Genomic DNA, 17,597 nt, shown 5'->3' with positions numbered 1-17,597 from the left:
ACCATTCTTAAACGCGAACGCTGCCATTCCAAAGGACAGTTTCTGCACAATCCCAGATCAGTGATCTATTCGTAGATGATATCGTCATTTTTTCCAAATCCTTGGATGAACATATAACACACGTTCAGAAGGCTATTGAAGCTCGGACAAAGGTAAACCTGCTGCTCAATGCAGACAAATGCCACTTCGCACAAATATGTGTGTATTTACTCGGATTTTGCATTTCCTCCAATGGTATGACCCCAGATGAACGCGAACTCACCAACGTGATGTCATGGATCGCACGACCAGGTACTTATATTCAGCGATTTATGGGTATTATGAATTACTTCCGTGATCATATTCCAAACATATCGCACGTGAGTGCACCACTGGACGCACTATGTTCCGCCGGCAATTTGGAGAATTATGGACCAATTACCTTACGTAGCATTTTAATATGTTCAAGGATATATTGGCGCAACGGCTCCTGCTGGAATACCCGGACATGAGTAAAGAGCTTTTTGTCGCGACTGACGCATCCAATTATGGCATTGGTGCTGTTTTATTTCAGGAAAAGGGTTCACGTAAGCAATATGTATCCTTCATGGCCCGCTCCTTAAGCTAATCTGAATGTAACTATTCTACGACCAAAAGAGAGTTGCTAGCCATTGTTTATGCACTCCAGAAATTCCATCATTTCCTATAGGGAAAACCCGTTCACGCTTTACACTGACCATAAAGCCCTTACCTATATCCACACCCAAAAGATCGCTAATCCAATGATAATCAACTGGTTGGATACGATTTGGATTATAACTTCAAGGTGATCCATCATCCAGGTTTTACGGAACGTTCTTCCGACCGACTTTCTCGCTTGTTCACTCCTGATGACAAGCTGGAGGGGGATATTCAGTCACATAGTCACAAGCTAAAATTGCCTAAAAGAGGATAAACGACAGAGAAAGATATTGACCATCAAACATGTTGCTGACTCAAAAGAAATGATCTGTCCACCTGATGAGGAAAGACATTCGATACTTGAACAAGCACATTTGATGGGAGGTCACGAAGGAGCTGAACACATCGTCCGACACGTACATGCTGATCGAATGCGCTGGTCGAACATTTTCCAAGATGCTGTGGAACTTGTCAAATCGTGTCTTGATTGTCAACGGTATAATATTGGCAAAAGGGTTACAATCGCTTACGACCAATATACTCTTACATGCCAGGTGATCACTGGGCCGTTGATCTTGTGAACTTTTACAAGACATCAAATGGAGGGAATAATTACGTCATGGTATTGGTGGACGTCTGTACTCGTTTTTGTGTTCTGCGCGCTTTACCCAACAAGCAGGCAGATACACTGGTAAAAGCCTTTGTAGAAGTATTCTGCGATTTTGGCATTCCCAAGATAATCCAGTCTGACAACGGTACAGAATTTATGATCGGTTGATGAAACAGTTTGCTGAGAGCCTCGGCATTGATCACCGACTCACTACACCTTACTACCCTCGAGCGAACGGACTTGCTGAACGACATGTCGGAACGGTAACGCAAATCATCAGAAGGCAGATTGAAGGTGCTGGCAAGGACTGGTTTATTACGTTCCAAGCACGCAGTTGGCTATAAACAGTCGTATCTCAAAACGACTTAACGCCTCGCCCTTCTCATTGATGTTTGCACGAAGGTTAAACGACTTCAAAGATTACCGACTGGATGGCGCAGTACAGGCACGACCCATGTCTCATGCGTAACTCATTAAACGTGCTGACCATATAGCGGACATCGTCTTTCCGGCGTTGCACAAAAGAGTGAAGGAGTATGGAGATAAACAAAAAGAGAAGTTCGACGCGAAACACAGAATTGTCGACTTTCCAGAGCGCAGTCACGTCATGGTGAAAATGCAGAATCGATCAGGAAAATTAGCACCCATTTACGAATGTCCCTATACAGTTTTACGGAAAACGCAAGGTGGCTCTTATGTTCTTCAGGACGAAACTGGTGCACTTATGTCCAGGGACTTCTCTCCATCGGAAATGAAATTGATCAATCAAGACGAAGTCATCCCAGAGAAGAATACTATGAAATTCAAAGTATTATAGCACACAGAGGCCCTAAAGGGAACCGTGAATATCAAGTAAGATGGAAAGGCTACGTTCCAGAAGACGATCAATGGTTAGCTGCCGAGAAGTTCTCTGATCCAGATTTTATTATTCAATATTGGAATCGACGTGGGACCAAGGATGAAGACACCAAAGGTACCAAGTCCATTAAACGTTGTGGTGTTTGTGAATAAAAAGAAGTGTAAAAACAGAGAAAACCTGAAAACTTTTGAGACTCAGATTTATTGAGAAACAAAAGAAGGGAAAAAAGGCCCAGATCAATTCTTCATGTCTGCTTATATAGTTTATAACGGATCGTCATCTGAATTGATCGTATTATAATAAGTCGTTTATCCTGTAGATATTGCTGTAGAACTACTGTGGACGAATGACAAGAGGATACGGTTGTCCTTGTGACTTTTGATTGACAAGGAGACGGTGAATTTGTGAATGTGGATCGCATGATCATTTAATGGCAAGATTGTTTTATGTCAAAGGTCGGTTCGTGAATAAAGATGGTCATCAGGTTCATCTTCACTGATTAGGATTTGAGTGTAGTACAACTCGGCATATTTGAACTGCGAACGTTCTGAGGATGAGAATTATCCATGGCCATGTCCATAATGCGAGGAAGGAGGAATTGATGTATGTGGAATATGTTATTTATTATATCGAACACGACAAACGTAAAGCAAGCGAATCTGCTCAAGCAACAAGACGTAGCAAGCGAAATTTACGACCTTGAAATGGTTATGCCCGCGATTTCATCATGGAAACTCTGTCACGAGGTACACAGTCTTCCTCATACTATTTTTCCCACTGGGTTTTTTAGAGGTTTTTACAGACGTGGTACTCTTTCAGAGCCTGCTTGCAACCTGGAGGGGGATAATGTCGTATAGATGAGTCTTCAGACATAACCGGTTGAAGCAGTAGTTCCTTATATAGACACCATTATTGCCTTGTACAACTAGCTCATTGTAAGCCCAATAGCTATATTTTTTATTGTGGTCTATATATTGTAACTCTCTCTTTTTCTCAAATATACGCACAGTCTCACAGACCCAAAGGCTATCCAAAAAACCACTCATAAAAAAAAGGCTATCCAAAAAACCACTCATAAAAAAAAAGGCTATCCAAAAAACCACTCATAAAAAAAAAGGCTATCCAAAAAACCACTCATAAAAAAAAAGGCTATCCAAAAAAAACCACTCATAAAAAAAAAGGCTATCCAAAAAAACCACTCATAAAAAAAAAGGCTATCCAAAAAACCACCCATAAAAAAAAAGGCTATCCAAAAAAACCGCCCATAAAAAAAAAGGCTATCCAAAAAACCACCCATAAAAAAAAAGGCTATCCAAAAAACCACCCATAAAAAAAAAGGCTATCCAAAAAAACCGGCCATAAAAAAAAAGGCTATCCAAAACCACTCATAAAAAAAAAGGCTATCCAAAAAACCACTCATAAAAAAAAAGGCTATCCAAAAAAACCACTCATAAAAAAAAAGGCTATCCAAAAAAACCACTCATAAAAAAAAAGGCTATCCAAAAAACCACCCATAAAAAAAAAGGCTATCCAAAAAACCACCCATAAAAAAAAAGGCTATCCAAAAAAACCGGCCATAAAAAAAAAGGCTATCCAAAACCACTCATAAAAAAAAAGGCTATTCAAAAAAACAATCATAAAAAAAAGGCTATCCAAAAAAACCACTCATAAAAAAAAAGGCTATCCAAAAAAACCACTCATAAAAAAAAAGGCTATCCAAAAAAACCACTCATAAAAAAAAAGGCTATCCAAAAAACCACTCATAAAAAAAAAGGCTATCCAAAAAACCACCCATAAAAAAAAAGGCTATCCAAAAAAACCGGCCATAAAAAAAAAGGCTATCCAAAACCACTCATAAAAAAAAAGGCTATTCAAAAAAACAATCATAAAAAAAAAGGCTATCCAAAAAAACCACTCATAAAAAAAAAGGCTATCCAAAAAACCACTCATAAAAAAAAAGGCTATCCAAAAAACCACTCATAAAAAAAAAGGCTATCCAAAAAAACCACTCATAAAAAAAAGGCTATCCAAAAAACCACTCATAAAAAAAAAGCCTATCCAAAAAACCACCCATAAAAAAAAAGGCTATCCAAAAAAACCGGCCATAAAAAAAAAGGCTATCCAAAACCACTCATAAAAAAAAAAGGCTATTCAAAAAAACAATCATAAAAAAAAAGGCTATCCAAAAAAACCACTCATAAAAAAAAAGGCTATCCAAAAAACCACTCATAAAAAAAAAGGCTATCCAAAAAAACCACTCATAAAAAAAAAGGCTATCCAAAAAACCACTCATAAAAAAAAAGGCTATCCAAAAAAACCACTCATAAAAAAAAAGGCTATCCAAAAAACCACTCATAAAAAAAAAGGCTATCCAAAAAAACCGGCCATAAAAAAAAAGGCTATCCAAAACCACTCATAAAAAAAGATCCCAACTTTCCACCTCAGACTTAAATGGGGCCACTCCGAGGGCATATTGCTTACTGTCTAGCATAGTTGCATTCCCGTTAACAAATGTTAGACTATTGATGTAATGACTGGGGACGGACAAGACTAGACTAGAGGGTGTGGTAATAATGAAAGGATAGGTCGAAGTAGAAAACAGACAGGAACAAGAAGGTGTTAGGTGCTTTCACAGGACAGGAACAAGGCAAGACAGGATAGGACAAGAAAAGAGACCAGGATCCGGGCTGGGCAGGAACAGACAAGAAGTGGATTTTCACAAGATAATCTGATATCGTTTTATTATGGTAGACAATGGATATTTATATGCAAAATAGACAATAATTAGATAGGACGATCTATAGGATATAATGATAATCGGATGGATTATCATTTTCTGCAGTTTAATTGTGACAATCGATAACATCCTAAGCCCAGCTTATAAAACCTGAATAAGCTATCTGATTTTTTTTGTTGGGAGTTCGTACTAGCTTTTCAAAGCGTTCTCAGAGACACCGAGCAATAAAGTACACTTTGTCTGGATCTCCTACTTTGCGGTCTTTATGTGGATATTCCTTCGTATTCGCGACAAAAGGATGGGAGTCCGAGGAAGAAAGATTTGAAGACGAGGAGGTCAATTGCAGGTGTATTTATACAAACAGGAGCCACATCAAAAATGGTAAAATCACTAGGTCAACGAATGTGAGAGAATTCGGTCTCAAAACTAATTTAATGACAGTGTCGGTCCCCACTGAAAGACGAACTGGCTGCATCCATCCTCAGCACATGCTTGTAGTTTACTGATTCTGAATATTCTCACTGACCATCTGTCTTTTTTATTATTTTATAGCAAAAAGTACTAGAAATTTGAAGGGCCTGGATCGGAGAGCCAGGAAAAAAAATGTTCGATCGAAGGCAAAAGCGTGTTATGCTACATGCTGAATGTATAGAGAGAAGACCTGGAGGTAGATACGATGTGGCAGTGTTTGTACAGCAGTAATCTGATGATTCGGTTAGATCGTTCGTACAGAGATCCATTCCTTTTTCGGATGACCACCACACCATGACCACCGATGGTCTCCCGGAGTGAGACTGCTTTGGCCAAAACAGGCAAAAGAGTAGATTCAAGCATCTGAGGTCAGAGTATTGATCGTATGTCGTCCTTATCCTTTTGTGATGTAACTGTTCCTTACAACAAAGCTTTCAGCAAAGCAATGTCATGGCAATATATTTTTTTGGAAAAAAAAATGCAGGTCTGCTCGAACGGGCTTTGACATGTTAAGAGTTTATTAAGAGTCGGAGGTGAGTTGTGTTCATTATGAGGTTTTTCGGATATTTAATCATGTGACGCACTTTTCGGGAATGTGCCCCGCAAAGGTTAACCCACAGGAACCCAAAGTCTGACACCTAAGCAAAGAGTGACCCCGTCTGATTTGCAACCCCATTCCGTCCACTTCCTTTTTTTTTCTCGTTTTGGCATGACCCGACATCCAGAAACTACCGTCGAGGCAGCTTCATGCTCCGAGCTCACGGCGGCTCTCAATAACAAGGCACCGAAACAACCTTTGCCCACAACCCATGCTTCATGTTTGACAGAATCCGCCGGTGCCGTAAGAGAAGTGGCTCGAAAAATTGGTAATACTTGAAAATGATATGGTGGACTCTTTTTTTCCCTCGATTCGCTTTGACCAACGTTGATTTGCTTAGGTAAAACCAAGGTGAAGTGGGATAATCCCAAATCGGTCATGGTCATCACCAAACCGGGTGATTACTCGCTTGTGCGTATGACGCGTGATCTTGCACTGTGGCTCATTGAAACACCTCGATACGGATTACCCAGCGGTATTACAGTGTAAGTTTTGCGAAGGCAAAAGTAGCAAAAAGGGATCCACGTGGTGACAATTAAGTAACCATGACAAAATGATAGTTATGTGGACGAAAAACTGAAGGCTTCCAAAAGATTTCGATACAAAAAGGTGCTGCGCCGTTATCCCAATGCTGTCGATAAACTCAAATTTTGGAATCCGGAAATGTGTGTCCTGCAGCCGAAAATGTTTGATTTTATTATCACGGTAAATCATTCTGTAGAAACGATAAAGAAGGATGGCAACGAGAACTAACCATTGTGTATCTGTGTGTTGCATGTGTGATGGATTAGCTCGGCGGCGATGGCACGGTAAGTCCCTGGCATCATGTCTTTGGAGGGTTTTTTCTGTTTAGCTGACAGGATGGATTTTGATTAGGTATTATTTTCATCGTGGCTATTCCAAAATTATATTCCGCCGGTGATTCCTTTCCATTTGGGGTCATTGGGATTTTTGACACCGTTTGATTTTGACCGTTACGACAAGCATTTGACTCGCGCGATGGAAAATGGGGTACGAATCAACTTGCGTGGACGTCTTACGTGTACCGTTTACCGGCAAGTGCCCCACATGAATGGTGCTTCTGCAGCGGAGGGGAAAGCGGTTCAATTTAGAAATGTCAAACGTAACCCGGTTACCGGCAAGATCACCGTCGGTGGGTGGTGTTCGTCGACCAAGAAAAGCAAGCAAAAAAAGTTTGGCGAGGTGGATGGGGAAGATCTTGATGACGATGCGGTTGCCTTGGCCGAGGGCGACGCCGATGAAGAGGACGACATGGCCGAACAACGACAGATCCCATGTTTCACCACGGTGCCGGTTGAAAAATACGAAGTAATCAATGAACTGGTGGTCGACCGAGGGCCGAGTCCCTACGTTAGCTTGCTGGAATTGTTTGGCGACGATAAACATCTTACTACCGTGCAAGCAGATGGACTGGCCATCTCCACACCCACCGGAAGCACTGCTTATTCCGTAAGCACCAGATAGATCCAAATGTTTTGCGTCACACATCAGTACTTACCCCTCCAATCTTTTGTTGCCATTAGCTTTCTGCGGGCGGGTCACTCACGCATCCAGAGATTCATGCCACGCTGATCACGCCTATTTGTCCTCACACACTTTCTTTCCGACCGACTCTTGTTCCCGACTCCATGGAACTACGGATCTGTGTTCCTTACAATTCCCGCACCACGGCCTGGGCCAGTTTTGATGGCCGAGGAAGGGTTGAGCTCAAACGTACGTGTCTAAACTCCTCCAAACCCTCTTTGTCCTTCTTCTTCTTTCCAGCCTAGATAATATTGTGTCAATTTTATCGAGGCTAATTGTATTTTTCCTTTTTCCATAGAGGGTGATCACGTCAAGGTGACAGCGTCAAAATATCCTTTCCCCACGGTAAGTAGCTTGATCCAGCATTGGATTTGGCAAAGCTGGTGTGTATTGACCGACTGCCCATTAGGTTTGCAAAGAGGATCAGGCCATTGATTGGTTTAATGCCTTACAAAAATGCCTGCATTGGAACAAGCGACAGCGGCAAAAATCGTTTGCTGTTGTGGAGAATAATCGAGGGGATAAGGTTACACAAAGCATGCCATCTGCACCGTCTGTGCGTTCCAGTAATGGATCTTCGACCACCCGTTCTTCGGCTACCACGCCTTCTGGCAAACCATCGCAGCATCCCCCACCTCATTCTCCTCCTTCATGGCCTGTTTCAGCTCGTCGACCTCCATTACCTCCCTCAGGTTCATCCAATGCGTCCGACGTGGCTCTTGACGAGGTGTTTGGTTTGTTTATTGACGATGATGATCGATCGAACTATTTCGAAAATGACACCACGACCAACAGCAGTACTAGCAGCTTGCAGGATGAATCACACACAAGCATAGACAGTGAAGAGGATGGCAATGAAAGCGAAGACATTGACGATTTGAACGACGGATTCATCGGCTGGTCAGATGAAGAGATTGCCAAAGCACGCTATATGGCTACCGTGGTCCGAAAACTAGAGGAATTGTAGATTTTTTATTTTTGTCCCTAAAAGAATCCACCTTGATGGATCAGGGATGACCAAGCGCTTGGCCACACGCTGCGAATTGTCATCCTTGCCCAATCCACACGCCCTCCCCGCCCTCTCCCCTATAGATTTATATACCATTATCTTTTTTCTTTACTGCATTTTCTGATGTTTATAAGCACGCTTCTTTTGTAATCTTTTCTTTTTATATTTAGCATGTAGCAGGGAATAAGAAAAAAAAGTAAAATGTTGCCATGCGGCAGTGAATGTAATAGAATGTTATTATAGACCGTAATTCATTTTATTCAGATGATGATTTCTCTTGTGCATTAGTTTTATCGGTACGATGAACTCTCAAATGACGTCGCATGTTACTGTGAACGCTGAACCTGCGTCCACATCCTTCCTCGCACTCAAAAGGTTTTTCACCGGTATGGGAGTATTCATGTGTTTTCAGTGACGACGGACGTGTGAACCGCTTGGGACAATACTGACACGGATACCGACCCGTGGTATCTTCTTCTTCTGCACTGTCACCTCTGTAAAGGTTCAATCGAAGTACCGGTTGAGGACGAGAATCACTGCTCTCGGTGGGCAGCGGGGATGGGAGCGTGCTGTGAGGACGTGCGGCTAGTTTTGAAATGCTCAAAGTGCGCAACGCATCCAGTGGCAAGTTTAACAATTTGACACTCGGTTGCATCGGCTCAGGAGGAGGAAGACTGTAACGATCTTGACGATCTTCTAGGATTTGCGGTAAATGGGTCACGGCATCGTCGTCAAATGATGATCTATCTATTTTTTTTTTATTTTTTTCGAACAGCAGAAAAATAATAATGAGATGGTGAAAAGATAATAATTTAGCACCTAGCATTCAGAGTAAGAGGTATGCCCAACGTACCGAAAGCTCCAGAAGCAGGGATGCCATCCAAGAGCTGTTTCATGGAAGGTAAGGTTGGGAGGTTTCCTTCAGTGAATTGCATCATTCAACACAATAATGAACGATAAATGTCTATCAAAAGGATGATCGCGTGGGTTTTTTTGTCTTAAATTGCCGACAGCATATTTTTATGTCAATGACAGACAAAGCAAACATTGAAAAAGGATATTTTTTTCTTCTTTTTCCACTCATAGTATGAACGGCTGTATCTCGAACCTTTTTGTTGTTTGTTTGTAATGACGGCAATGGCCAATCCCAAATGACGTCGATATTTCATTTACTTTGCCCATCTTATTATTCCAATCGAGCCGCTCATCGGATTGCTCTGTCCATGCTCACTGTATTCTCAGTAGCTAAATGTGGTATTAAATGGGAATGAGCCTATGGATCGGCTAAATTAGTCGTTTTCTGTACATATTCAGATGTACTGTTTTATAGTTCCGGACCAGTGGTTCTTATTCATCTTTTGTTTTGTATAGGGTCTCATCTCCTGGGAGATGAGACCCCTTGCTCTATAGTAATGAAGGTTGTGGTACAAAGAAGGAGCCTGTAGGCGACCAATCGAGTTATTGTCGTAGATGGTCATTTGTCCTTTCTGCGACCACAGATCAATGCCCGCGCTTCGGAAAAATCAAAGCTGCAGATCATCGGCTCAGCCATTTGTGCTTTGTTATCATGCATATGGAGTTCAACATTCTCTCGACGCATCGTTCAAAAACTGGAAATAATAATAATACTAAAGACATTGGATGCTAACTATGCGGCAGCCTCAAGGTGCTGTCAAGCATCATGTATTTGAGAATGGTACATGCTGAATTACAGTTGAAACCGAAATGCCAGCGATCCGCAGCTGCAAATCGGCAAATGTGGTGTTTTTTGCGCAATGATGACAACCATTGCACTAAAGATCGTCAGGCGGTATGATTAAATTGCTCTAGAAGATCGCAGGCTACCACATCACATTCGTCTCTTGTCCAAAAAAAAAAAAAAAAAAAAAAAAAAAAAAAACCACTTGTCAGAGCCACAACTTACACGAATAAGCAAACGATTCGGGTCAAGGTGCCAGAAAAAAGTGACAGATGATATTAATGGGCACTTCCTATGAGCCTTATTTGAGTAGGCAGTTGTATAAAGAAATGAAGTGTTTGTCGTCCTCTTAGAATGAGATGAATATTGTCTCGGTAACAAATTTTCCAGTATTATCGTTGCCCCGGTATTGGAACAATCTTTAGTCTTTGTTGCTTTGATCTTGTCTTTGATGTCTCATCAGTGTCTGGGATATCAGGAAGCACCGACGTCATAATGGATCGTCTTGGATGATCGTCGTTTCGACATTTTAGGAATAGATGGTACTATTTTTCTTATACAGCTCAACGGTCTACAAATGAATGTGGGGATCTCCACTGATCGCGGGATGAAGAAAAAACTAGCCTAGAAATTTTAGCTTGTGCAACCTCAAAGACATCCTCCAAGTCTAATTTTAAAAAACCCCGTTAGCGAAGCGAGGATAACGTGAGTTCCACACAGCTTGCAAGCAGCCAATACCATCTCCAGCCTTTTATGCATTTTGTATCAAGCAAACACAGTAAGCCATGTTTGGAAGATTGATTTTATATAGTAAACTAATGTGCATCGAGCTCAATGAAGCGGTTCGAAAATAGAGTCCTTGCAAAATTAGGTTTTGCTACTGGTGCCAAGCTTGGTTGGAAAAACGGACAACTGGGCTTGCCGAAGTTTGGCTGAACGGGGCTGGTTTTATACTCCGTCAATACAAAATTAAGTGCCCGGATCGCTATATATGGAAAGTATGTAGCAAAAAAAGGTATTTTCCAGGCATCATCGTTTTGTATTTCCGCTTTGCCATACAAAATTTTGTTCCTCATCTTTTTTCTTCTTTTCGTTTCATTCGATTGTTTTTTCCCTTCCTTTCCTTTCCAATCTTTTCTAGTCCTTCTTTCTTTTTTTTTGATTATACATAGAACCCGGATGTCGTTTGTCGAAAAGTATTCGCGCAAGGTGCTGGCCATCCTTTTAGCGCTTCTTATCGTTGTCACCTTATTTTATACAAACTATATTACCACTTCTTCCTCATCGTCATCGTCAATCGACAAGGTTGTTTCTTCGGGCTATTTGGAGGAGCAGACCTACTTTAATGGATCGCAGTCCGACTCGACGCAATCTCGGCCGGAATCTTCGAATTGTGTTTGTCATGACGACCATGGGGTCGTTGACGATAACCGCAACGGATCTCCGCCACAGGAACATGCCGAAGGCAGCCCTTTTATTGTTCCAGAGTCGTTTCCCCCACCTCCTCAAACCCTGCTCGATAAAATTAACAGTAATCTTTGGGAAGATCGAGTGCTGACGGTCGCTGTATCCAATTATGGTATGCGGAATCATGTCTATAATTGGATCGAATCTTTGAAGCGTACGGGCGAAGACAAATTCCTCATCTTTTGTCTCGACGATCAACTGTATCATCATTTGGCCGAAGCCGGTTACGAGAATCACGCTTCAGTGATTCCGGAAGCCTGGCTTCATCAAGAAATTGAAGCCGGGTTTGAAGAGTACTACACCAAAAAATACCGAGCCATTACTCACGCCAAAACTCTCGTTGTGCAGCAACTGCTTTATCTCGACGTCAAAGTCCTGTTTTCGGATGTCGATATTGTATGGACTCGCCCACGCATGCGAGAATATATTCACACATTTTTGGAGATCCGTCATGAGACCCACGTTATGTTCCAGCAAGAAGGATTTGATCAGAAAGTGGTCAACAGCGGATTTTATATCATGCGACCGAGTGATGAGATGAAGCGATTGCTTGCCGAGACCATTTATTTACAGGATACCAATGAGGGGATGACTCAGCAAGGTGCGATGAACGCAGCCCTGGACCATTTAAACATGGATATTCGGACCTCCACCGTCGTGCTTCTCGACGTTCTTCATTTCCCGAACGGGTTCGTCTATTTTACACACGATCTGCCGAAAAAGCATGGTGTTGAACCTTATATTGTCCATGCCAATTATCTGGTATAGTTTTTTAAAAAAAACACTGCCGTGTTTCCCGTGCCTAGGTATACTGACATGTTCGAACTTGAATCTGTAGGTTGGCGAGGATAAGAAACGAAAACTTCAGGAAAGCGGCCTTTGGTACATCGATGATCAATGGTTAGCAAATTTGGATGCTCAAGCGGAGCAGACCATGAAGAAAAAGGGTGTCGCCACCCCAACCCATTAAAAAATCTCCCCATGACAATTCCTGATGCACCTTTGACTCATCAACGAACGACCTTTTTCTTTCCTCCCCCTCCCCTCTTTACGTCTCTTAATTTATTTCTCCATTCATCGAGGGTGCTGTATTCACACATATATTGACAGGGTGGTGAACTTTTTTTTCACGATTTTCTGTTAATTCACAATCTCTCTTTTTCTGTATACATACTATTTCTTTTTGTACTTTTACCATGTTTTTAAATTCATTTTCTTCATTTTCCCATTCGCTTGTATCACTTTAGCAACCTATTGTAATTCGGCTCCGATCCGTTTTTCCCGTGAGACCATGCTTAAAAAAGCCTAATGCATAAAAGAGAAAGCCAGGTCGAACCTAGTTTCATTATTAGATGGAGCTTTCCATATTTCTTTTCAATTTTTCAGGCACTTGGTAATAGATTGGCGTTGATTGTCATCACCCGTTTTGTCGGAGTGCTTCCATGGACCAAACCCAATGCTTGAACTTGAACATCTCAGCGGACTTTTTCTTTTCCTTCTGATGCGATCGCACGTCCAAATGCAATGAGATACGTCAAACCCGTCAATAGCAACAAGTCAGATATCGACCGGCTCTTTTTCTTGATCTATTGCGATCTTCTAATAATATTGATATATTCTATAGTACGAACTCTTAAACACCTCGTATACCAATGGCGCCAACAACCAGGATTTTTCGACGGAGGGGTAAAAGTTAAATCTCATACCGCAATCACAACTTGCACGTCTGCTATTGCTGAAACGGTTGGTGGATTCAGATCTTACGCATATTTGACATCAACCCATTTCTTGAATCAAAGATGATTGAGAAAAAGAAGTCGGGTCTATACTTGTTTATTTCACGTGCATTAGTTATTAGGGCGGGATGCGAACGCCATCATCATAAGGCGGTGGTTCGTTGAGTGAAATTCTATTGGTGTGAAGGGATCTATTGCGGAAGTTCTCTGGATTGATGTCTGGCCATTGATTCGCATTGCGTCGATTTTTGCAATAGTCAAGATAACAGGGGCACCGGAATATCCCTGCGGCACTTTCAGGGGATCCCATGACGTCGGAATTGGACATGGTCAAAGCTTCTGCATAAGTCGGTAAGAAATTAGCGTCTTCTTTCAGACGACAATCGAGCACGGTCAAAGGAAGCTCCATATGCAAGACTTTTCTTGACTCGACCGGTGACGCTGGAGATGCGGTAGACGGAAGAAAAGAGAAGGAGGAAGAAGGAGTCAAACTGGGGGATGATGTGGGAATGGTACAATGCGAAACGTCGATTTCAATGTGAAGATGATGAGTGATGGAAATGAAGGGACATTGGGTTGAGTGATTCAGGTGGGGACAGCAAGGTAAAGCCAATATTAAGCGGTATTGGAATGGCGCATTCATGGCGACGTGCGCATTTTTGGCCGTCAATAATTTACGAAGTTGGGTTTCGGGCACATCTTGAATCCCAAATGCCGGATCCGCCATATTAGTGCCTGAAATAAGCGTCAATTTGAAATTGTTCTCATCCGTCCGTTGCATTTGGTCACCCAGAAACCGGTAGGTCCTTCTTTCAGTAACAATGACCGAGATCGCTTCGAGAAAAAGTTCTTTGCCATGTGGTTGAATATGGACAGTTATCGGAATCTGGGTCCCTGAAGATGTGGCTGGTTTTTCGAGACAAGCTGTAACATCGCATTCGTCAATGGTACGCTGAACGCTGGTCGATGTGTCTATTAGCATGGGACGCATCAGCGCTTGTCCGGCCAAGCTGTGGGTACGAAGGATGAGCAAATTTTGCCGTGATCGTAGGTTGGGTTGGAACGTGGTGACACGACGCACTGCGGCCGATAGATAATAGTATACTTGGGTATAGTTATCCTCAATGGTTTCTATGATCTCGCTCGGGATGAAGAAATCAAACGTCCATCGATGCAGGCCCGGTTCCAATAGCTGACCTTCGGGCCATGATTGAAGAACGTGCTTCTGTTCATGGAGGACCTTATCGTGCAATGTTCGACTGCCACCACGGCCTAATCCATCGGGCCACATCATTCGCAGTTTGCCAACGAGTTTGATCGATATCTGGGTCACTGTAGTAGGTTTTGTCAAGACGTATTCAAGGATACCATGTAATGTGTGAGCGATGGTGTCATCTGGACAATCATTAATCATAACGACCGGTTCAGCCAACACAATGGACAAAGGATTGCTCCCAAAAAAGGGAACCACTACCGGCATCTCTTGCTATGCCAGCGGAAACGAACGATGAAGCAGCAAGTAGAAAAAAAGAAACTCGATAATTTGGAAAAGAGCACGGCGAAAAAGGAGAAAAAAAAGATGTGAATAAAAAGGACCCTCCCGGTCCGACAGATCGGAAGATCTTCATTGGTGCCAAAATCTGCAGCCATAAATTTGCCCGTGGGGACGAGAGCAATCATCTATCTTTGTCAGCTAATGAAGCTCCGATCCAAACATGCTGTTGGAAACTTGATCCTTTTACCGACCATCCAATATAAAATGATAAACGCATTCTTTGTCCTTCACCCGGAAAATTCATCTCATGAAGCGAAAAAAGTAGGTTTATAAGAATGGAACATCTCGGAATGAATCTGGTTCCAAGTTGTATACCGACTCCAACCATGACATGGCCTGGTCCTCAATAAGGACCGTCTTTTGTGCTCCTATTGGCTTGCTTATAGTCTTCATCAAGCCTTGTCATAACATTGGACTAAATGTTATCTTCACTCACTTTTTGCATCTAATATTTACGATAACATAAAGGCAAAGGAACTGACGAGAGAAAGAAATAGAATTATAAAAAAAAAGAAAGGTGACATAATAGCAGTTCAGGGATAGGCGCGAAGCCGGGAATAACCATATGTGGCAATCATAGGCCTTTATAAGCCAAGATTTCAAAAGATAAGAGAAGATGGCTGGATTGCCTGGATGAAAAGTTTATCCAAAGACAACTGAGGTAGAGAAAAGCACAGACTTTTATTCCATTGGAGATTCAGCTTTAGATTTATCTGAGTCCTCTGTGCTTGTAGGGTATTTTGGTCATCGGTAAACTAAGAACAAGTTGCAATAAATTCAGTGCGTTTATATGCATTATTCTTTATTTATTGTTGATTTCCATGCTACAATTATATTTACAATGACAAGATGCAGTTTACTATTAGTCATGGATATTCATCACGTAACCAGCACGTTTCTAATAAGCGTCTATCGTGTCTTGTGAGGTTTTGTTGTTTTGCTTAAGCGGTGGAGATGGCGGCAGGTTTGGAAGCCACGGATTCGTAGGATGGGGGCGGTGGTGTGTTTTCGTTGCTATTTTGACGAACAAGCATCCATTCACGTTTTCCGTTGGATTGTCTCTTTTTTTTGTATTCGAGGTAGCACGGACAAATGAAGAATCCACTGGCACTTTCGTGCAGATCATCGTCGTTGACGGTAGGGTCCGACAACGCCTCCACGTAGGTGGGTAAGGCGGCATAATCTTCTTTCAAACGACAATCGAGAATCGTGATGGGCGTCTCAAAATGAATGTGTTCGCGAGGCGCTTTCTGATCACCGCCTGGTGGAAGACCGACTGAGAGTTCGATGTGAATACGAAGATAATGACGGAATTCAATCTCATGGTAGGTGGTGGTATGATTCAAGCTGACACAGTTGGGTAGATTGAACACAAATCGATATTGGAAAGGGTTGGCTTCGAGAGGAATATGGGCATTTTTAGTACACAGCACTTTTCGCAAATGCTGGAGGGACACATCCGATGCAGGAACGATATCGGTCAACGATGGATCGGTCAAGTTGGTAACGGTGGCCATGGGTAACTTGAAATCATGAACTTCTCCTCGTCGTGCATTGAACTCGGGTAAACGATATGACCGCCGCTCAATCAACATGACATTGATCGATTCCAAAAAGAGATTTTTGACCGTCGGTGCAATGGTCAGCGCAATCGGGAATCGGGTGCCCGATGACACCACCGACTTCTCGATACAGATGATGGAATCGAACATTTTCATGTGCCGTTCCGAGGTGATAGAGGCCGTCGGCAATGAAGTATCGGCGAGGGCTTGATCGGACCAATTGGGCGTACGTAAAATCAGAATATTTCGTCGCGATCGAAGCTTTGGAACACTTTTGCCCGCCCGGTGCACGGTCGTGGAGATGTAATAGAACACCTTGGCAAGTTCATCTTCAATCGTCTCTACCGTATCTTTGGGTAACATAAATTCAAACGGCCATCGATGCAGTCCAGGACTCAAAGGCTCCTTTTGATCTTCAGGCCATGTCTGCAGCACAATGGTTTGTGAATAGATTGTCTTTTCATTGTACAATTTGGTTCCGCGAGCACCAAAACCTGCAGAGAATTCACATTAGCACTTAGCGATGAACTTATCAAAGCCGAAAAAAGAAAAAAAGAAAAATAGGTTACCTTCAGGCCAGAGCATATGTTGTTTGCCTACTAATTTGACCTTGACAGAGTAGGCATTGATAGGTTTGGTGAGGAGGAGTTCGACTTCACCATGTAACACCTGTGTGACGGGATCTTGAGGGAATCCTCGCAAGATAACGACCGGTTCGGCCAAATGAATGGACAGTTGTTTATGCGAGGTGAAAAAGGGCACAGAAAGCACAGAGACAGGCATTGTTCACTGTTGCGTAGTTATACTTTGTTAATCTGTAACGATAACAAACAAATACTTGGGAGGTATAAATGTTAGATGCTGTAAGACCGAAGAAAATAAAAAAAAAAGGAAAACAGATAAAGGGAAAATAAAAAAAATCAGCGGTTTCTGCGGGCTTACAGAAAATATATATATAATTTTTCTTAGTCAACATGTCAAACCGTTCGAAAACTGGTTTTTCTTTCTTTTTTCATGAAAATTCGTCAATGAAAAATTCCTCTCAGATAACCGCCGACACAGATTTTCGACCAATCACCTGATCGGCTC

General features: G+C 42.1%; 5 protein-coding genes across 5 annotated transcripts; 2 read left to right on the top strand and 3 right to left on the bottom strand.

The window, feature by feature from the left end:
* Positions 1 to 5,807: 5,807 nt before the first annotated feature.
* BYT42DRAFT_259888 (ATP-NAD kinase-like domain-containing protein) lies at positions 5,808 to 8,551 on the top strand. The gene is made up of 8 exons (XM_051562744.1): positions 5,808 to 6,203; positions 6,276 to 6,420; positions 6,496 to 6,640; positions 6,727 to 6,744; positions 6,812 to 7,405; positions 7,480 to 7,669; positions 7,779 to 7,825; positions 7,890 to 8,551. The coding sequence occupies exons 1-8, from the start codon at positions 6,047 to 6,049 to the stop codon at positions 8,445 to 8,447; spliced, it is 1,854 nt and encodes a 617-aa protein (XP_051425097.1). The 5' UTR covers positions 5,808 to 6,046; the 3' UTR covers positions 8,448 to 8,551.
* A 242-nt stretch (positions 8,552 to 8,793) lies between these two features.
* Positions 8,794 to 8,955, bottom strand: BYT42DRAFT_472460 (uncharacterized protein; the record flags this gene model as incomplete). Its single annotated transcript, XM_051563574.1, has 1 exon — positions 8,794 to 8,955. A coding segment is annotated over one exon (162 nt), but the record flags the coding sequence as incomplete, so codon positions are not given.
* Positions 8,956 to 11,221: 2,266 nt separating this feature from the next.
* Positions 11,222 to 13,013, top strand: BYT42DRAFT_562453 (nucleotide-diphospho-sugar transferase-domain-containing protein). The gene is made up of 2 exons (XM_051567471.1): positions 11,222 to 12,417; positions 12,494 to 13,013. Exons 1-2 carry the CDS (start codon positions 11,368 to 11,370, stop codon positions 12,623 to 12,625), a joined length of 1,182 nt encoding a protein of 393 aa, XP_051425095.1. The 5' UTR covers positions 11,222 to 11,367; the 3' UTR covers positions 12,626 to 13,013.
* Positions 13,014 to 13,441: 428 nt separating this feature from the next.
* Positions 13,442 to 15,010, bottom strand: BYT42DRAFT_562451 (uncharacterized protein). The gene has a single exon (XM_051567470.1). The coding sequence runs from the start codon at positions 14,869 to 14,871 to the stop codon at positions 13,510 to 13,512; it is 1,362 nt and encodes a 453-aa protein (XP_051425094.1). The 5' UTR covers positions 14,872 to 15,010; the 3' UTR covers positions 13,442 to 13,509.
* A 718-nt stretch (positions 15,011 to 15,728) lies between these two features.
* Positions 15,729 to 17,409, bottom strand: BYT42DRAFT_529416 (uncharacterized protein). Its single transcript, XM_051565389.1, has 2 exons — positions 17,078 to 17,409; positions 15,729 to 17,002 (listed from the first exon to the last, which is right to left on the bottom strand). The coding sequence occupies exons 1-2, from the start codon at positions 17,289 to 17,291 to the stop codon at positions 15,888 to 15,890; spliced, it is 1,329 nt and encodes a 442-aa protein (XP_051425093.1). The 5' UTR covers positions 17,292 to 17,409; the 3' UTR covers positions 15,729 to 15,887.
* Between the last annotated feature and the right edge of the window lie 188 nt (positions 17,410 to 17,597).

Source organism: Radiomyces spectabilis (genome assembly GCF_025331425.1).
Source record: "Radiomyces spectabilis strain NRRL 2753 chromosome Unknown BYT42scaffold_4, whole genome shotgun sequence".
In the NCBI taxonomy this organism is placed as follows: domain Eukaryota; kingdom Fungi; phylum Mucoromycota; class Mucoromycetes; order Mucorales; family Radiomycetaceae; genus Radiomyces; species Radiomyces spectabilis.
The sequence above is the reverse complement of the archived record's forward strand: the minus strand, read 5'-3'. Positions and strand labels throughout refer to the sequence as shown.